Source organism: Scyliorhinus torazame, chromosome 11, assembly GCF_047496885.1.
Source record: "Scyliorhinus torazame isolate Kashiwa2021f chromosome 11, sScyTor2.1, whole genome shotgun sequence".
Lineage (NCBI taxonomy): Eukaryota > Metazoa > Chordata > Chondrichthyes > Carcharhiniformes > Scyliorhinidae > Scyliorhinus > Scyliorhinus torazame.
In genome coordinates, this window is record NC_092717.1 from 225,319,601 (window position 1) to 225,341,233 (window position 21,633).

A 21,633-nucleotide genomic window follows, 5' to 3' on the forward strand; every position below is an offset into this window, starting at 1 on the left:
TGTTCAGGCAGATTCCTTCCTGCGACTGTCAATTCTTGTCTTCTATCTTCTAACTCTTTCTACATCAGTTTTGCTCATGGGAGGAGGGTGATTAATGATTCCTGGGTCTGGGAAAGCATGGGCTGCCTTGGATTCCAGGGTGGAACGTTAGGCTGCAGAATAGATGGTGACCAACATAAATCAGCAGCAAGGTGAAACCTCCTCTGGTTATCAGTTTTAGAGTGACAATTCAGTGTTGGTGTCATTTCAAATCCACTGTACTTATTTCAGTCTCAAAAGTCTCTCTAAATCAGGAGATTCCAGGTTCAACTCCTGGCTGGCTCGTGGTAAACATTTCGACATTAGTTCCAAAACCCCATGAAACAATACATTTTGGGCAGCACGGTGGCGCAAGTAGTTAGCACTGCTGCCTCACGGTGCCGAGGTCCCAGGTTCGATCCCGGCTCTGGGTCACTGTCCGTGTGAAGTTTGCACATTCTCCCAATGTTTGTGTGGGTTTCACCCTCACAACCCAAAAGATGTGCAGGCGAGGTGGATTGGCCACGCTAAATTGCCCCTTAATTGAAAAAAATGAATTGGATACTCTAAATTTATATTAAAAAATAGTCTCTCTAAATTTGGGTTACACTGCAATTTCACAACATTGAATAATTTCTACCTTGTGTTAGTTTTTTTTTGAGGTTTAAGTTATATGATTTTAAAGGATTTTTTATTTGCTCTAAGAGACGGGGTAATGCAAAATGATTCCCTTCTGTGATGGATTTTTTTCTGAATGAATATTATGGAAGCTTCCCAAGAAGGATCCTCCATGAAAACATAAGGCATTAAGTAGACTGTCTGGCTACTTGAGGCTGCTCTGCCACAGAACCAGATCTTCTAAATCAACTCCTGTTCCCCAACCTATCCCCATATCATCCCATGATTCCCTTAGTTTCCAAAGATCTGTTGATCACAGATTATGATCAACACATGAGGATTCACAGCTCGCTAGAGAATTTCAAAGATTCATAACCCACTGAAATTTTCCCTCATCCCAGTCCCATTGCAGTTGATTCTTACAGTCTTTACAGAAAAAGATAAGAACAGAAAAATTAACATTTACACTTTTTTTCCATCAGGGAGCACGTGCTACAGGCTATGGAGTGGCACTTCTTCTAGCATTGTTTGGGCGTGCAACAGACGATGCATTATTGAACTTTATTTCACCAGTTGGTGTTAATTTCACGACAGAAGATGGTAATTCAATGAAAAATTGCTCCAAAAAGAGACGTTTCGTATGATTTCCACTTGAGATTATGTTCATTCTTTGTTGTATGGGTTTGGATGTGAACTATTACTGAGCTGGTGTGAGGCATCCCTTTTGAATTATGCTTGCGTGTTAGTATTTAGGTTCACACAGCAACTATTCTAACTACATCCTTGATGTAAATTTGCCAGATACTGGTATTTATAGACTTAAATTGGATCATGTTCCAAGTTTAAGTTTCAATGGCTTGTAGAAATCTGTATCACTTTGGCTTTGTTAGCATAGCTTGTGATCTATTGACTTGCATAAAAATTGCAACTTTTCACATAACTCAAATATGATTCTTTTGAGCACACTCTAGGATATTTGAATATTTTGTTTTCGGCTTCACTTGACTTAAATTGATATACACTGGCAAAAAGTCTCTGATCATGTCGATACCCAGCTCGGAGTTTGGATTTTGCAGTATTTGTAATTTTATTTATAAACTGATTATGGATCACTCCGTCTCCACCAGAGGTCCTCGGCAGCGCTACTGCTTTTATATGTCATTCCAGCCACAGTCTACTGTACTGTCAGATGTTACTCAAAGGGGTTTTGAGTTCTCACTCTCTTGTAATGAGAGAAGGATGACAGAGCAGTTCCATCACCCTTGGAGCAAATAAATGGGCTATATCACAGCTAAAGGATTGTCACTGAAACTAGGAATTAGATTTCTATGTTGCAGGGAGACATGTCTTCATTTGTCATCTCGGGTATTTAGACAAGGTTACAGTTTTGGAATTCTGCTTCCTTGATACGTCAAACATTTATGGAGCCTGGAAGACTGTAGTTCTTACAAAATAACAGTAGAATTTTCTTTGTTTTAAATTCATGTTATTGAAGACTGTCCAATTCAGTAGCTGTGCCTCCTAGGCCACTGTGGTAGTTTTGACATCTTAGTGTGACTCCTTGGGTCCAGGATTAGACTGTTTGAGGACTAAGACCCAAGGTCAGTGTGATGGGATTCCCCATGGATGCAGAGTATTAATCTAACTGCATGGTAACCTGGGGCTGATACATTTAGAATAATTCTCAGGCCAGTCTGAAATTGTGGCTTTGCACTTTCTTCTGTTAGCATAGGGATGATTACTATTGAGAAGCAGTAGAGCAAGAAGAGGTACCCTAATTGAGGCTCTCTGTGAACCATGAGAGTGACATATTTCCAAATATGTCAGCAAATTCTATTTGGTGTATTTTTTAAATGTGCAAAAGATGCACTTTTTTTTTTAAATTGCTTCTTCTCAGACTTGCCCTCCCTTTTAAGAATGCTGTGTCTTATTAGCCATACCAAGCTTTTTAAACTGGCTTGATCAATGCCTTAAATATGCATTCTTTTAAGGAAATATAGACCCCTTTGCGTGTGTACCATGGCTGAAAGATCATGTGATTGTAAAATATGAGCTCCATTAATTGAACTGAAAATCCAGATGTGAGCTTCAATGAAGATTGCAATGCCTTTAATTCCACCATTCCTTACATAGTGCCCTAAGGGATTTGGGTTATATTATGTAGGACTACAGTTAGGATTTTTACTTCTAGGAAATGTATGTACTTTAAAAGCTAGTGCTGGCTATATTTGTACAGTGGAGTCCATACAACCTATATGGACTGGTGGAGGTCACATCGATTGCTTACAAGGTGACTCGAACTGTCTTTCTCCCTGTTGCAAAAACAAAACAAAAAATAATTCTTGAAAATGAATTTTCTGAATGCTGCTCAGTTTAAATTTAGAGAATTAACCTTGTCCGATTAATTCTAGTATAGCTAAAAGTAATAATGTTATCAAATTTGTGCAATGAATAGTCTTAGCTCTACCTCGCATATAATTCTAAAACAATTTGAAAATTTGTCTTGCCCAAATGTAAAGCAATGTTTGGATATTTTTACGTATTGAAATGATATAAAACTATTTGACACTTTGCAAGGTTCTTCTATTTATGAGTCTGCCATTGCAATCATCATTATAACCAAGGGCAGGATTTTTCTGATGGCTATGTTTACAAAAAGCCAGTGGGAATGTATCCCTGCCAATGGATCAGTGGCAGGTTAATTGGCCAAGAATGAGATTTTGAGTGACATCCAAGGAGGCATCCAGCAGCACCAGGTTCAAGTGGTGGCCACTGCTGGAACTGCAGCCAGTTCCCAAAGAAGAGTGAATGAGGCCGGGCTGAAGGTAAGCTCAGGTTGAGGTCTGGGGAGGGCAGGGGGTGGAGAGAGGGAGGTTAAATATAACTTTGGGCACAAAGGAACCCCAAAGGAGGTTTGTTCCACAATACCCCCACCCCTCCCACCGGCTCAACAGGAGCCCGCGTAGCTAAAGCTGTCAGGCTACCCGATTAGCATTGCCACCCCCGCGGCAAATACAATAATGGCAGGTGTGGCACTTGAGTGGCTACTTAAGGGCTCAATAGGCCGAACGGTGGGCGGACAGGCTGCCCAATGCCACTGCCAGTGCCCATAAAATGGAAGACATTTTGAGGGCGAATGGGTAGGTGCCAGGCAAGCCACGGATTACATTTCACTAGACACTACCACCCCACCCACTTTCAAACCTGCTGGTGGGCATTACAAATCTCACCCCAAGTGTTGATCTTGTTTTCCAATGCATTTCCTGGACTTGGCTTTTCTTCCATTTTGGAAAATTAGCATTCACAAAGCAAGTTTGAGTTGCGCTGATTAAGTCCTCCTAAATTACACGAGATGCTAGAAAACTATGTTAATTTATTACAAAGGTGCAAAAAATCTTTATCTGGTCAGAGTTTAACTTATGAGATGCACAGTGTTGGGTTAGCACTGCTGCCTATGGCGCTGAGGACCGGGTTTGATCCTGGCCCCGGGACACTGTATGTGTGGCGTTTGCACATTCTTCCCGTGTCTGTGTGGGTTTCACCCCCACAACCCAAAGAGGTGCAGATTAGGTGGATTGGCCACTTAATGCCTATTAATTGGGGGGAAAAAGTAATTGGGTACTCAAAATTAAAAAAGAATGAGATGCACAGTGTTGTCAAGCAACACTGGGTCATTCAGACTTATTCACTTGCCTGCTCTCAGCTCCACTCCAACCACTCATTTCAATTTTGTCTCCGTGTCTAGTTTGTATTCATACATTCCTTATTGAATCAGGAATTTAACCATTCCTATTTAAATTTGCCATTGACATCCATACTTGGAGTAGATTGCCAATGTGTGGCAGGAATTTGGCAAACTAAATCAGCATCAAGAGAAGATCTTTTGATTTTTCTCAGCTTACTTGCTCCAATTTTATCTTGTAGCTCTAATTTGATGTGCTGCAGACACAGTGTGACCTTCGAGCTTTGGAAATAATGTGTTCAAAAGGTGTTCATTGTACTTCTACTTAAAATTGCTAGAGAGTAGTTAAAATAAAAGCCGAAAAGCTAAGTTTAGAATCCTGTTACTACATTTGTGTCAATTGGGGCTCGTGGTAGTACACTCACCACTAAGTGGTTGTGGGTTTAAGTCATAGAATCATAGAATTTACAGTGCAGAAAGAGGCCATTCGGCCCATCGAGTGCCGGCCCTTGAAAAGAGCACCCCACTTAAGCCCATGCCTCCGGGAATCGAACCCGGGACCCTGGAGCTGTGAAGCAACTGTGCTAACGCACTGCCTTTTCGGAATACTTGAGAACAAAAATCTAGGCCAACAATCCAATGCAGTACTGAGGAAAACTTGTGTTTTTGAGGTGCTGGGCTGGATTCTCCGGTTGCCGATGCTGGAATTGGGTTCGGCGACCGGCCGGAGAATCAAAGTTCCTGTCCAAATTGGGGGCGGCACTGCTTTTGTGATGCTCCCTTCCAAAGCGGCGTACTCTGAGGAGGCCCGCCCCTCCGATGCTCTGACCCCGACCAGCCGAGTTCCCAACAGCGTGGGTCTCTCATGGTCTCACCCGTCGGGAACTCGGCGTGGCAGCTGTGGACTCAGTTGAGCACCGCTATGGTCGGGGGAGGGCCGATCCACGTGCAGGGAGGACTTCATCAGGGGCTGGGGGCACTGTTGGGAGGTGGTCCGGGGCTCATGAGCTGGCCAATGGGAGGCACTACTTTGCAGACCGGGTACATGAGCGGCCGGTGCCATGTTGCACTGTGTGGCTTCGGACCTGGCAATTCTCCGGGCCGTATCAGCAGCTAGAGCCAGGTGCTCTACGCTGCCGGCATGCTAGCCCCCAACTACACGGAGGATCGGTTGCTGTTTTGCGCTGAATTTCTAGGTGTAAAATGCCACCGTGCGGACATAGCCTCACAATCCAAGAATCCAGCCCGCTGTCTTTCAGGTGATATTGAAACAGATAATCTGGTCATTATTACATTGCTGTTTGCTGTGCACAAATTGGTTGTCCCAGAGATTTAACTTCATATTTGGAATCGGACTTCTGCTTGAACCAGACGAGAATCACGTGTCTAGTCTGCTAGTAGTCCCAAGAATTTAGGGAGCAGGAGGTCACTGCTGTGGGCTCACACAAATGGTCCCTGTGGATACCTGTGCACAATTTTATATATAGGTAGTAATGCGACCTCCAACCAGCTGGTGGCATCAGACATCTGTCACGTGACGTGAGATACCCGCCAGTGGGTAGTAAGACGTACAACAGGTTGGACGCACCTAGAGTAGCTCCAGGAGAATTCACTGAATTCATTTAGTAACTTTGTATAGTAATCTGTCAGTTATCTTTCCACATGTTTGCAAATAAATCATCATTCTAGTTAAACAACCGGATGTTCTGTTTACATCATTACAACGATGGGATCACAGAACACAACAGTCCCCAGCAGGGTTTATGTAAGTCTGTGAGTGGAACCCAAACTGTCAGTGGGGGATGGGGGGAGCAGTTTGTGCTTTTGATGAGTGGGAATGGATGTCTGTGTCGGCCCTTGCTTTCCTTGTTTAGCCCAAAGGAACATTCCACCCTATAATTTAGTCCAGTCTTTTCCGGGATATATTGTGGCAATCAATCCAGGAAATCAGGCAGTGAGTTTAGATTAGACAATTCAGCAGCTCTCAACAGGGATGTGATCATCACTGGCAAGATTCATTGCCCATCCCAATTTACCTGCTCAGGAAAAGAAACAGCGAGATACAAGTCAAGATGGTATGTGATGTATAAATAATCTTGATCAAAGGCATCAGGGATACTCTGAGCTGAATTTCCAACATTGTGCACTTGACACTCATTTCCTAATGGGTAGTGAAAGTATTCACCATTTTATTAACCTTCTTCAAATCAAGATAATTTAAAGAAGTACATTTCAGTGTAATTCACCTTTCCTGTTTTCAAATATTTTGTGAATAAACCACTGTAATGAATGCTGCCCCCCAGACAGCGGGCGGGAGGCGGCCGCACAATGGAGGGCTCCCGTTCGGCAACGGCATTTTCGGGGCTTTAAGCCCGGTCCCAGGGTCCACGGAGGAGGGAGAAGGCACGGAGGAGGCACAGTGAAGACACAGGAGGAAAAAAAGAACAAGAAAACAGCCGGAAAAAAAACAGCTGAAGGTCCGTCGGGGAGTGGAAAGGTCACCGCGGGGTCACCAAGGAAAACGGAGGCAGGAGCACCAGGGAAGGCCGCACTGCTTACGGCTGAAGAAATAACTACGGTGATGGCTGCGGAATTTGAAAAGCAGTTGGCGCAGATTGCGAAATGCATGGAGACGGTGAGGAAGGAGATGAGGGAGATTTTGAGTGTGCTGGTGGAGGAGGCGGTTTCACCGGTGAGGACGGAGGTGGCGAGCGCAGTGGCGGAGGTGCGAGAGCAAGGGGAGGCGCTGAAGGAAGTGGAGGAGACGTTATTGCAGCACAGTGATCAACTTGCCTCGATGGGGAAAGAGATGCGGAAGGTGATGGAGACTAACAAGGATCTGCGAGGAAAAATGGAAGACCTGGAAAACCGATCCAGGCGACAGAATTTGAGGATTGTGGGGCTGCCCGAAGGAGTTGAAGGACCGAAGCCGACTGAGTATTTTGCCGTGATGTTGGCAAAACTATTGGGGAAGGGGGAGGATCCCTCCCGATATGAACTGGATCGGGCTCATCGGTCGTGGAGGCCTGTACCAAAGGCGAGTGAGCCGCCAAGGGCAGTGACTCTGTGCTTCTGTAGGTACAGTGTGAAGGTGAAGGTCCTGAGCTGGGCCAAGCAGAAGCGGGTGGTGCAGTGGGCTGGAGCTGGTATACGTGTATACCAGGACTTTACGGTGGAGCTGGCAAGGAGGCGGGCTGCCTTCAACCGGGTGAAGAGGGCACTGTACATTAGCAAGGTGCGGTGCGGCATTGTATATCCAGCGAAGCTGAGGGTGACTTACAAGCTCAGGGACTTTTATTTTGGAACGGCGGAAGCAGCGGAGGAGTTTGCGAAAGCAGAAGGACTGTGGCAGAACTGACAAATTGAGGAATGGCCATGTGCCAATGTAACCTCATGACTGTATTTTCTTCTTTTTTGTATCACTGCGCGTGTGTGTAGAGACTAAAGGAGCCAATGTGGTATATATTTGGACAAGGGAAGGGACGGGACTTTCACTCAAAATGAGGGTTCTTTGGGGTGTAGGTGGATATGCGGGGTTTGTGTGCTAAAAGGGGATCTTTGGGCTTTCCTAGGGCCGGGCAAGGGGGAATGGGACCCGGGCGGAGGGCCTCTGCGCTGGCCGGTTTAAGCCGGCCAGTGAATGGGAGTGAGGTGGGGGGAGGGGCTGCGGCCATCGGAGCCTGGCAGAACAGGGTCCGAGTGGTCCAGCCGGGGTGGAAAGTTGGGGGGAAGGAACCGAGGTTGGGAGGAGGAGTTTTACAAGAGGCAGTGGACGGGAGGAGCTGGAGACCTGGGGTGGGGGGGGGGGGGGGGGGTTGGGGGAGCTGTGTAAGATTAAGGGTGACTACGGGTAATCCCTGATTCCTTTTTGTCATTTGTTTATGTAAACATGCGGGTTGAGGTTTGGAGTTGGTGGGTAGATGGGATCGTTGTTATTATGGGGATTGACATATCTTTCTGATTATTGTTTATTGTTGATGGATGTAAATGTGGGAGAAAATGTGAAAAAGGAGAATAAAATTTTTTTTTAAATTTAAAAACAATGAATGCTTCCCCCAGGGGCTGGTTTAGCACACTGGAAGCTGGCTTGTAATGCAGAACAATGCCAGCAGTGTGGGTTCAATTCCAATACCAGCCTCCCCGAACAGGCGCCGGAATGTGGTGACTAGGGGCTTTTCACAGTAACTTCATTGAAGCCTACTTGTGACAATAAGTAAATATTATTATTTTAACAGTGAAGCAGTTCATTATGAGTTAAACATTTTTAAATAAATGTTTTTATCTGTAATATTCAGGCACATTGTGGAGGTAATTAATTTTCTACATTTCCAGCTCTCTGTGGTTGAAAACAAAGCCTGCAACAAAGAAAATGCACACAAAGCAACTTGGGATGTAAGTCCCTGTTGATACTTTACAAGATCTACTTGTGAGAGAAAATCACATTTTAAAGAAATTTTATTGAAAATGTTCATCACTTAGATGTTTTAGAAACAAATATAAAACAGGGACATATTTCCTGTTACAGCAGGGTCACACGCGTGGATCTGGTAGACAGCATCCTGTTCAGAGGAAAACCAGAGTGATCCAACTAGAAGCAAAGCTTATTGCATATTTTCTATAACTATTCCAGAAGTTTATGAATAAACTTGACGTATAAATACATATTAACACATTGTAATATTGAAATCTACTGTGGAATAACATAACTCCTGTGTCATACAAAACTTAGTTACACAAACAGCTATCATTTTCAGAAATGTTCATTTTAAAATCATCCGAAACAGTGCACATGGCGGAGAGGGTTGGAACATGCAGCTGTCAACAAGTATGTTGAAAATAGCTATTTCATTTCAATAGACATGGTTAAGGTAATTACAGAAAGTCAAATCAAAAGCAGGTTTCCCCGCCCCGTCCACTTCACCACCTCATTCTAAGCAGCAGGAAATGCTATGAATTCCTCCCTTCCAAAAGATGAAATATCCTTAGAATATTTGGATATGAAAATGCAATCTTGCATGGAGTTTATAAAATGGCCTTACTGTGACTGTAATATTGCAGAATAAAGAGTTTTGCAGGTTTACTTAGCTTCTCTTTTTGTCAGTTTCAACTCGGTGTTGAAATTCCTAGTAGTCCCAGACTACCCAAGTTTTGAAGATCATAGCGTCAATTATTCACCACTTTTTCTCATATACAGATTATTACTGAGAATTTCTATCCAGGATGTCATGAAAACATTGAAACAGACATTTGTTTTCAAAGCGATTAAACCTGGACTGCAACATTGTTTAAAATAAATAGATTTGTCAGTATGCCATTGTAAACACTGAGCCCTATAAGCTTTAACAAACGGCGGTCTTGGGATTGTGTAACAAGTTACAGAAATACTTCATCAACCACTGAATTAGATCATTAAGTAGAAACATCTGCCAATGAGAAAGCTAAATTTTAATCCCTGCTTTGCATTATTAATAATGATTTAACGATACAAGCTTGTAATAGTTGTGAAACCAACTGGTTTATCTAAATAACAATGTATATAAAACAGAATGGTTGTCTTGAGAACTGACCATTTCAGGTTACTGGGCCAGTGGTAATTTTTTGAGAAGTACAGCAAATTAAAATTTCTACAATTGTACACTGCAATAGTGGATGCATTTTTGGAAGGGTTTTTCCAAATCATTTGAAGGTCCAATCGTGATCTTTCCTATTAATAATGTCAAAACCCTTAGAAATATCTCACTATTTCTCATTTTATTGGTAAGTCAATAAAAATAAATATTCAGTTGCATCAGACTGATGCTTTGCCCTGTCACAGGACTGCCTCAGCAATTGTAGCATTAGCAATTTGCAGATGGAAATATGTAGAAAAAAAAAATCAAAATTTATGTCAAACAAATCTGGTTCGATACAGAAGTCCATATTGATACTTTACAAGATCTACTTGTGACAGAAAATCACATTTTAAAGAAATTTTATTGAAAATGTTCATCAGGCAATGTATGTTGTCGGAATATTGTGCAATATTGAATGGTTACATAATTTCCTTTTATTTTGACTCCTGTTATTTCACATTCTATGTACTGTGCTCAACACTCATCTTTAAAGTTCAATTTAGAATAAAATATAGAAATTATTAACAAAGGAGCCTGATCATGCGACTGTTGTGCATATTTGTTGATCATTAGGCATGGAAATAAAATTAAAATGCACAAGTGTTTTAAGTAGAGCGAAATCTACCCAAACAACTTGATATTGGTCAAGCTTTCACAAGTGATGGTGCAGTAGAAGAGAACGAATGAATGCCGACAAAATAGAGAAAGAAAATCAGAGAGGAATGGCACGGGGCTATTGTGTACTTTCTAAAGACTGGTTAAAGATCGGTACAGATAGAGACATGGCAATATATTCTCCAAGCTCTTAGCTGACAAATGTGGAACAGGGCAGAGAAAGCCAGTTATTATTTTTCTTCCCATCACAAAAATAAACTGATGAAACTATAACATCTCTAGTTGAATCAAAGAAATAAAACTTGAAGTATTTGCATTTCAAAGGTTCAAGTAAATTCTGAACATTTTGCTGACCTTCAGTTTCAAGTATCTTCACTGAAATCACCAGGGTCATTCATCTTGGAAAAGCGTTTGCTCAAAGTGGAGTATTTTTGATTACATTGCGATATTGTGTACCCACATTGTTTTTATAAGATAATGAAGTTACAGAAGACACACAAGCCTTTGATTAATGAACTTTTTTCCTGAGAAAGATCACTGACATGGTGATACTTTTCTATTGACTGGACAAACAAAATAAGGCATTCAAAACAGATTGTCAAATTAGTTTCCTTGCTCAGGCCAGTCAGTATATGCTTGCATCACCTGTGATATCCAAGAATGCTTACTCATTGGTGATGTCCTCACTTTTTGTCAATATTGAATCATTCTAGGCCTAGTTTCTCTGTGACTGACAATGACAGCAGATTACATGGCCCAATACCATTGCTTTGCATGAAGAAATATAAAGGACTGATAAAGTTAATACCTGCAAGGAACATAAGCATTTCGGAAGCCCTGATTTTGGCTGACTAAAAATAAAAAGAAACTGGATTCAGTTGCAACACAGAATCATTTCCATAATTGGTGCTGTTTGTCAGAACAAGAACCAGTCTTCAGTATCGGCAGAGAGACTGTAGACAGAGAGGACTGAAGGAACGTGCGACTGCCTGGGCTCTATAAGGAAAAGCTGCTGTCAACTAACTGAATAGCTCGGCTTTTCAGTGACCTTGTGCTTTTTTATTTTTAAAAATCCCCTCTACATCCACACCAGCAGAAGCTTTCACTTTGTCTTTTCACGTGTCCATTTGATCATAGTTTCTGGTGATCTATACAAAAAGATGAGCTTGGCATACAGGTCCTCCTCCAATTCCAGTTCTCCAGTCTCTCGAACCAGGAAGATATCTGTGCATAATTTCAAAATTCGATCCACATTTGGCAGCTCTTCGAACATGATGTCGTGAGAGATCCCACTGAAGAACTCGCGTACAAACTTTCCAATGACGAGCACAACTGATGCATAGAGCCCCACAATACTGAAAAGTAATAAAAATAGCTTCAAAAATTAGGAAGACAAAGGAAATGCAGTAAGAGATTATTTTCCCACATTGCACACCGATCAGGGCCTAGAAATTTGGCTTTGCAACATTTATGGTTAGGGGCTAAGCAGCCATGCAGCACTTGCCAAATTGGTAAAGACCAAAAAAGACATGAGAGCCCACACCTGCAATAAATGTTTGTGCCTTTGTACACGCAAATAAGTGCCCTCATGCCTATTTGATGTTTCCACTGCAATATTGAGTACCAGTTGGACTCTCAAAGACCTGGTGCTGGATTCTCCGTTCCTGAGTCTAAGTGTTGACGCTGGGGTAGGATTCATGGACTTTCACAACAGCAAAACTGGTGCCGAACCTGAACCAATTCAGCAACCGTGGAGGAGCTAGCACTGGTGCCATGTGGAACATGATCAATTCCAATGAAAAATGGTGTGGGATTCACCAGGTCGGGGAATAATACTCAGGAGGCCGACAAGCTGCAGCCGCGTATACACATTACAATCCCCACACACACTCGATGGCACTGGTTGGTTGCGCTGGAGCATGCCCATACAATTGATGGGTCAATTGGGACCTGGGCGACACCTATATGACCCATGGCCCTAAGTTCACAGTGGGCTGGCAGCTGCATGGTTGCCTTTCCGGCTGTGGCAATGGTGTTCCGTGCCCGTCCACCCCGACCCCACAGCCCACCTCTTGTCCATCCCCTGCTACTCTACTCCCCCCGGTCAGCGGCACAACTGCCAACAAACTATGGTGATGTTGGACACTTTCCGTATCCCCTCTCTCTCCCTCAGCAGCCACGACGCCGGTTTCATGATTTTTAAAAGCACAGGTGAACCGTGCCGTTGGGAACTCAACCCATCGGAGGCGGAGAATCATAGAGACGCCGGAGAATACCAGGTCAGGCTCGCTAATGATATGCAAATTCCGTCTATTGTACATGCATTCCGGACGGCATTGAAGCCGCTGTTGAGGTGACGGACAATTGCGATTTGGTATCAAAGCGGCAGCCGGCCTGATTTTGGCATCGGAACCTATTCTCGGCCCAATTGTGTTTCCCGATTTTGGTGTAACCAACGGAGAATCCTGCCCCAGACCTATTGCTACAACAAATAGGGTTAGTTTTTTTTTTAATTCCTTGCCTAAAGGTGGAGCTGCAGCCACTCTCACCCTTTCGTAATCGTCTTTGGTCCCACCAAATTGGCTACTAGTCTCCCTGGCTACTAAACCTCATCTTCTCCACCCACCATATCCACCTTTTCCCCCCTTTAAAAAATAGCTACCATCCTTATTTACTTGAGGGCCGTTCGTTGCTCTTAGTTCACAAAATGCATAATATAACAATTACATCTTTCTGCTAGTCATCATCTTTTACTATCATGTGACAGAACTGACAACCTCCCCTGAGGAACTTCCTCTAGTCTAATTGATACTACCTTGCACCAGGTTTCGGATGTCACCTGGAGGTAGGTGCTTAACTATCCTTCAAATTATTCATAGAATCATAGAAAAGTTACAGCAAAGGAGGTCATTAAGCCCATCATAGCTACGTCCTATCTCCCTGCCCTTTTCCTGTAGCCCTACAATATTTTCTCTTTGGGTGCTAACCTGTCCTCGATTAAAAGCCAAGTTGTGGCTGCCTTTACCATACTGTCAGGTAATGCATTCCGGATCCTAACCATTTTCTTGTGTAGAAAAACATTTCCTCATGTCAGTGTTGGTTCTTTTGCCAACTACCTGTGTGCACTGGTACTCATCCCGCGAATGGAAACTATGGGCAAAATTCTCCATTTGGGAGATGAAGAGCAGGGTTCTCCGTTTCTGACACCAAGTGTTGACGCCGGCGCAGAATTCGTGGGGCTGGATTCTCCGATTTTGAGGCTATGGCCCCAAAGCGGCAGAACGGTGGCGTTTTATGACAGTAAAATGGCCACCAATCCTCCGTTTGGCTGGGGGCTAGCATCAAAACAAGCACCCGGCTCTAGCTGCCAATATGGCCCAGAGATTTGTCAGATCCGTGGGCGCACATGCGCACGGCGGCAGCCTGCAGTGGCCACGCCGAGCAAAGGGCACCGGCCGCTTGCGGATCCGGCCTGCAAAATAGTGCCCCCCTTTGGCTGGCTCGCGTGCCCCGGACTACCCCCAACAGTGTCCCCAGCAGATTGGCCCTCCCCGACTGTGGCGGTGCTGACCAAGTCCGCAGCTGCCACGCTGAGTTCCTGACGGATGAGACCATACGCGACCGACGCTGTCGGGAACCCTGAGGCTGTCAATACGGCGCGCAGCGTACTCTCCGCGTATGCCGCTTTGGAGGGGGTGGAACATTGCGAAAGCAGCGCCGCCCCCGATTCAGTCGTGAACGGAGATTCTCCGGCCAATCGCCGAACGCGATTTCAGCGACCGGAGAATCCTGCCCACGGACGTTCACAACAGCAAACCTGGTGCCACATCTGGACCGATTCTGCCACTGTCAAGGGGCGAGCAACAGTGCCACATAGAACACAATGGACATTCTTGATGTGCAGCCGGTGGTCACACCAACTGCACATTCATCGATTGGAAGCCCTTACTGTATATGAAAGGCACCCCCTCAGATGCCAGTGCTCGTAGGGGGACTGGTGTTCCTGGACCATGTCTGCGATGGTGCCAAATCCCGCTGTCCAAGAGATCTAGTAGGCTGGGTCCAGACTGAATTGACGTATTGTGCTGCCCGGGCACACAGGGCATCCATGACAGCATGGATGCACCTCTGAATGGATGTTCGAGATCCCAGACAAGTCCCCACCTGGCACCTGGATGGACCCAGTGGCAAAAAGGCTCAGGGTGATCGTCACCTTAATGGCTGCTGGGAGCGGCTGTCCACCGATTCAGTGTGCACTATCATCAGGCTCACATGTTGCACAGTTTTCCTGTTCAGCTGCAGTCATAGGCAACACAGTCAGTCCCGCAGGTCCTCGAAGGACAGGCACTGTCTATATACACGGAGCCTGATGAGGCACCTGATTCCCACCTCTTCCTCGGCCTACTGGATGGCCGGCTGGCTCTCCAGCCTCACTGCCTGGCCCCCACTCCTCTGGGACAGGCTCCTGTTCTGCAGGGTTCTCCTTGAACAGCTCCTGCCCATACAGCCTCATTACATCCGCCAGGGCCAGGCAGATATCAACCATTCCTGGCTGGACTCCGGAATTCATTGCCTGCAGAGGGTAAAGGACTGAAATGTTAGCATGGTGCGTATTCACCTGCCCATCCGGTCCAATGGGCTATGCGGTGGCTGTGGCCAGCACTGCAGCCGCTGTCCCCACATGTCCCCCTCCCACCACCACTTCACCCCGATACTTTGCATTCCGCACCTTGTCACTGGACCCATTGGTGCCTGGCACAGAGGAGGCCTCTAACCCTGTCTCCCATCCCTTCCAGCAGGGCTACCAGTGGCTGGCACTACCCATGCCAGCAATACTCTCCACAGCCCCCCAGTGCAGCCTACTAGAGGTGGCCTCCTTGGGTGGGCCGTGTGCTATCCTGCCAGCAAGATGGCACCTGGTTATGGCGTGGGGGGCCACCATTTGTCTCCGGTGCCATGCTTGGTGGCATGCATGTGGGCAGGGCCAAGGGATGGGGCTGGGCGAGTGGGTGTACACCTGTTGGGACCGTAGCTGTGGTGTGCTGTGGGTCCTTTTTGCAATACACAGGTTGTGCCTACCTGTCCAGGGGCAGGATGGGTGGGGACAGGGGCGCAGTGGACAGGCGGGCTTGATACCGCTTGGTGGTTTTTCAGGATGGGCTAGCTGGTAGTGCCACTGGTGGGAACCTGCCCTGAGAGTGGGCGGTGCTGCTCTGCACATTTAAGGGTCATATTGGGCAGTCAGTGGAGTAGTAGCCAGATGCTGTCTTGCAGAAATGGCGGTCCATGCCCAGACATTCCAGCCCATCTCCTGTTAACCCCCCCATACTCTGCCGCACCCCCCCCCCCCCCCACGCGCCCCCCCCCCCCCCCCCCCCCCCAGCCCTAGCAGGTGCCCCCTCAGCCATAGGCTTGGCTGACAGCCGACTGTTGCGCCTTTGGAAACTGTTCTTGCCTCCTCCCTCTCCCTCAGCAGCCACGGTGACTAGTCTGTTTTTAAATACCACAAGTGAATCGTGTGGGCGTCACTTCCGCTTGGCGGAGGCGGAGCATTGCAGGATGCCGGAACTACCGGGTCAGGCCCGTTAATGATATGTTAACGAATGCCACTGTACGTTTTGCATGCCTACACCAGCATGGGGCATGGAACGCAATTAACGCCGCCATCAAGGCACCGAAGCATAGCGCTCTGTTGGGCGCCCAGCGGCAATCTCGATTTTCAGCTGACACCTGATTCTCCACTCGATGATCATTTCCATTCCGGCATCGCTGGACAGAGAATCCACCCCTTGGTCTCTCAGGGAATCAAGGGGTATGGGGAGAGGAAGGAAAGTGGAGCTGAAGCCCAAGATCAGCTGTGATCGTATTAAATGGTGGAGCAGGTTCGAAGCTCTGACCTACATAAGAAATCCAGGTATGACGTACGGAAAGCCATCAGGGATGCAAAAAGACACTACCGCATTAAACTCGAGTCCCAGGCCAATGACACTAACCTAGGACGACGATAGCAGGGCCTACACAAGATCACAGGCTATAAAGCAAGGCCAGGTGGAATATCTGGGGCTGGAGCATCCCTACCCGATGATCTGAACAAGTTCTATGCCCGCTTTGAGCAGTCAGCCAATGTATCAGTACCAACAGCCCTGGACGCACCCATACCCAAAGATGTGCAGGTTAGGTGGATTGGCCGTGATAAATTGCCCTTAGTGTCCAAAACTGCCCTTAGTGTTGGGTGGGGTTGCTGGGTTGTGGGGATAGGGTGGAGGTGTTGACCTTGGGTGGGGTGCTCTTTCCAGGAGCCGGTGCAGACTCGATGGGCCGAATGGCCTCCTGCACTGTAAATTCTATGATAATCTATGATTAATCTAGGACAAAGGTTCGGCACAACATCGTGGGCCGAAGGGCCTGTTCTGTGCTGTATTTTTCTATGTTCTATGTTCTATGCCCACTATTATAGCCTCAGCAGTAAGAGCTGCCTTCTTGAAAGTGAACCCACGGAAAGCGACGGGCCCCGACGAAGTCCCTGGGTGAGCACGATTACTGACTGGTGGCCGTGACGCGGTTATCATGAAATCCTTCGAGCGGCTAGTCATGAGACGGATCAACGCCAGCCTCCCAGACAGTCTCGATCCACTGCAGTTTGCCTATCACCACAACCGGTCCACAGCAGATGCCATCTCCCTCACTCTACAATCAACACTCGAACACCTCAACATCAAGGACACCTAAGTAAGACTGCTGTTCATCGACTACAGCTCCGCCTTCAACACCATTATCCCGACAAGACTAATAACCAAACTCTGCAGTCTTGGACTTGACCCCTCCCCGTGCAGCTGGATCCTTGACTTCCTCACCAACAGACCGCAATCTGTCAGGATTGGTAACAGCACCTCATCCACATTAGTCCTCAACATCGGAGCCCCGCAAGGATGTGTGCTCAGTCCTCTACTGTACTCCCTAGACACACATGACTGTGTGGCAAGATTTAGCTCCAAATCAATTTGTAAGTTTGCAGATGATACGATTGTGGTGGGCCATATCTCAAACAATAACAAATCAGACTACAGGAGGGAGATAAATCACTTGGTTGCATGGTGTACTGAAAACAACCTCTCTCTAAATGTTAGAAAGACCAAGGAACTGATCATCGACTTCAGGAAGCGTAGCACGACTGATAGAAACCAACCTCTTATTATAGGTTATAAAGGGTTAAAGGAAGGGATTATTTAAAGAAATCATATTAACTAAAATTTTAAATCAATATATATTAACCATAATAGTAAGAAAAGGCTGACTGCTTGTGAATGCATCAGATAAGTAAACTGCAAGAGTTTGCAAGGACAAACTGGCAGAAAGACTCTTTGTGTTCGAGAGCTGGGCTGAGATCCAGTTCCATGTCTATCATAACAAGTCACCCCATAGTAGGAATCTTTGGTGGAAAAGTTGTCTTCGAGTGGAAAAGTACAGAAATCTTTTATCCCTTAATTTGACTGACAGACACTTTGGCCGAATTAAATGAATTATAGATTAGTCAAAACCAATCACAGCTGTACAAAGGACAACATTTTAAAGATAGTAATCTCTTTAAAAGTTCAGGTATCAGGATGGGAAAGTCATTCTGGAATCAATTCAACCTATCTCTGAAACACATTCTATCTGCTTGCTTTGCAAAACAGTTATTTTATTCTATTTTAAACTGTGCAGTCTTTTTGTACTGTGTATCTTGATTTGAAGAAATTACCACGAGCTGTCATTGTATTTTGAATTCAACAATCTGTATTTGCGAAAGACAATCATTCTAATTAGCTTGCTGCAGTGCTAGTCGGAACGTCCTAAATTTTGTACTTGAAAATTGAAGCTGACCAACAGACACTACTAGCTGACAAAATAAAAATTGCAAATTGCTTTTAGCCCAAGAAGCCAGTCTTGAATCTCTGTTATTTGGTATATGGTACGGCATTACAGGTATACGAATAGACACAGAGATCCTACAACACACACTCCAGTCTGCATCAATGTTTCCGAAGTGGAGATGGTCGATAGCTTTAGGTTTCTGGGGGTCACCATCACCAACAGTCTGTCCTGGTCCACTCACGTTGATGCAACAGTCAAGAAAGCCCAACAACGTCTCTACTTCCTCCGGAAGCTAAAGAAATTTGGCATAGCTGCATCGACTCTCACAAACTTCTACAGATGTGCGATAGAGAGCATACTATCCGGCTGCATCACAGCCTGGCATGGCAACTGCTCAAACCAAGATCGCAAGAAACTGCAGTGGTGAACTCAGCCCAACGCATCACACAAGCGTGCCACCCTTACATTGATTCTGTAAACACCTCCCGCTGCCTCAGGAAGGCAGACAGCATTATCAGAAACCCCTCCCACCCAGGCTTTTCCTTCTTCTAGACCCTTCCATCAGGCAGAAGGTACAGAAGTCTGAAGACCCGCACATCCAGGCATAGGAACAGCTTCTTCCCCACAGCTACAAGACTCCTCAACGAGTCCCCCTCGGACTGATCTGTTCCCTGGAAGAACACTATTCAGGATGCCCTATGCTGCTCTTGCTCATGTATTTGCTTTGTTTGGCCCCTTGTTCCGCACTGTAACCAATCACTGTTTGTCGATGTACCATTTGTCAATGTTCTCTGTTGATTATTCTTTTGTCTACTATGTACGTACTGTAATACGTTCCCTCGGCCGCAGAAAAATACTTTTCACTGTCCTTCGGTAGATATGATAATAAATCAAATCAATCGATCAAGCGCTTGTATGGTCTACTCCTGGTTTTATGTTCATGTCGATGTTTACATTGTGTATTTATTGTATGTCCTATGTTTTTTCATGCATGGAACGATCTGCCTGGATTGTATGCAGAACAATACTTTTCACCGTACCTCGGTACACGTGACAATAAATCAAAATCTAAACCCAACATTACCACTGCAGTTTGGTGGTCGGTATACCACCACTACAAATGTTTTTTGCCATGTGGTGTTTCTTAACTCAACCCTTACAGATTCCACATTATCTGTGCTGATATCTTTCCTCAATATTGCATCAATATCTTCTTTGATCAACAAAACAACTCCACCACCTTTTCCTTTCTGTCTGTCCTTCCTAAAAACTGAATAGTCCTCACTGTTTAGTTCCCATCCTTGGTCACCTTGGAGCCAAGTCTCCGTAATCCCGACCATATCATATCCCTTTACATCTATCTGCGCAATTAATTTATCCATTTCATTTTGAATGCTCTGCGTATTCAGTTACAAAACCCTAAGGCTAGTCCTTTTAACAGTTCTTGACTCGTCCCTATTATTTTTTACAGTGTCATTATCTGATACAGGCCCTTGATTTCTCTGCCTATCACTTCTTATTTTCCTTGCTGTGTTTTTCTCTTGTTCTTGATTCCCACTGCTCTGAGTCCATACATAGGTTCACATCCCCCTTGCCATATCAGTTTAAACCCTCCCCAACCGCTCTACCAAGTACCACTTCTTTTGGTGGGCGGTCTCTGGGTCATTTGTCAATCAATTGATCAGGGCTTGATCAACCTGATCAATAAAGTCCAATCAGGGGCTTCCACATCAATTTTGGGGTGGCCACTCAGTGGCCATACTTGAAGGTGTTGAAAACATGTAGGCCCTTCTAAGTAAGGAAGTTAGGTGCCGCTGTGTCTGGTAAACAATTGTGATTCACAAGACAGCTCTATTGATCCTGTTGGTGGCCTGAAGATTGCCCTTTACTTATGTTATTCGCATCAACCTGTGAATTTGTTTGAAGTCTGCAAAGCCTTTTCCTGTAGCTTTATTTGATCTGCCTGCAGCCTGTATTGTCCATACCCTTGATCACTTTTCCCAGCATCCCTTGCTGGACACCATTTTAGGTATGATGTGGAGATGCCGGCGTTGGACTGGGGTGAGCACAGTACGAAGTCTTACAACACCAGGTTAAAGTCCAACAGGTTTGTTTCAATGTCACTAGCTTTCGGAGCGCTGCTCCTTCCTCAGGTGAATGAAGAGGTCTGTTCCAGAAACACATATATAGACAAATTCAAAGATGCCAAACAATGCTAGGAATGTGACCATTAGCAGGTGATTAAATCCTTACAGATCCAGAGATGGGGTAACCCCAGGTTAAAGAGGTGTGAATTGTGTCAAGCCAGGACAGTTGGTAGGATTTTGCAGGCCAGATGGTGGGGGATGAATGTAATGCGACATGAATCCCAGGTCCCGGTTGAGGCCGCACTCATGTGTGCGGAACTTGGCTATAAGTTTCTGCTCGGCGATTCTGCGTTGTCGCGGGTCCTGAAGGCCGCCTTGGAGAACGCTTACCCGGAGATCAGAGGCTGAATGCCCTTGACTGCTGAAGTGTTCCCCGACTGGAAGGGAACATTCCTGCCTGGTGATTGTTGCGCGGTGTCCGTTCATTCGTTGTCGCAGCGTCTGCATGGTCTCGCCAATGTACCACGCTTCGGGACATCCTTTCCTGCAGCGTATGAGGTAGACAACGTTGGCCGAGTCGCACGAGTATGTACCGCGTACCTGGTGGGTGGTGTTCTCATGTGTAATAGTGGTATCCATGTCGATGATCTGGCACGTCTTGCAGAGATTGCCATGGCAGGGTTGTGTGGTGTCGTGGTCACTGTTCTGAAGACTGGGTAGTTTGCTGCAAACAATGGTTCGTTTGAGGTTGCGCGGTTGTTTGAAGGCAAGTAGTGGGGGTGTGGGGATGACCTTGGCAAGATGTTCATCGTCATCAATGACGTGTTGAAGGCTGTGAAGAAGATGACGTAGTTTCTCCGCTCCGGGGAAGTACTGGACGACGAAGGGTATTCTGTCGATTGTGTCCCATGTTTGTCTTCTGAGGTGGTCGGTCCGGTTTTAGGTGGCCACAAACAGCTGCAGTCATGTGGTGTAGGTACACCCACAGTGCTGTTAAGGAGAGAGTACCCAGATTTTGACTGAGCGACAGTGAAGAAGCAGTGATATATTTCAGTGTTGTTTCAACTGCACTCATCCAGGAAGTGAAGAGTATTCCATCACACTCCTGACTGGTGCCTTATGGATTGTGGACAGGCTTTCGGGAGTC

The 21,633-nt window shown here is 45.7% G+C and overlaps 2 protein-coding genes across 7 annotated transcripts in view; one reads left to right on the plus strand and one right to left on the minus strand.

The window, feature by feature from the left end:
• The window catches only part of LOC140385821 (probable aminopeptidase NPEPL1), a 76,689-nt gene extending 66,230 nt beyond the window's left edge, over window positions 1-10,459 (plus strand). The window contains exons 12-13 of one of the 2 annotated variants that reach the window (XM_072468383.1): window positions 1,119-1,236; window positions 8,651-10,459. In XM_072468383.1, the coding sequence (XP_072324484.1) occupies window positions 1,119-1,236; window positions 8,651-8,664 (132 nt within the window). In that variant the 3' untranslated portion in view covers window positions 8,665-10,459. Of the gene's footprint in view, window positions 1-1,118; window positions 3,208-8,650 lie in introns of those variants that run through there. The other variant, XM_072468382.1, reaches the window with a different exon arrangement.
• The window catches only part of LOC140385819 (piezo-type mechanosensitive ion channel component 2-like), a 1,561,269-nt gene continuing 1,548,391 nt past the window's right edge, over window positions 8,756-21,633 (minus strand). For all 5 annotated transcript variants that reach the window (XM_072468377.1, XM_072468380.1, XM_072468378.1 and 2 more), the window contains one exon: window positions 8,756-11,900. In XM_072468377.1, the coding sequence (XP_072324478.1) occupies window positions 11,648-11,900 (253 nt within the window). In that variant the 3' untranslated portion in view covers window positions 8,756-11,647. The remainder of the gene's footprint in view (window positions 11,901-21,633) is intronic.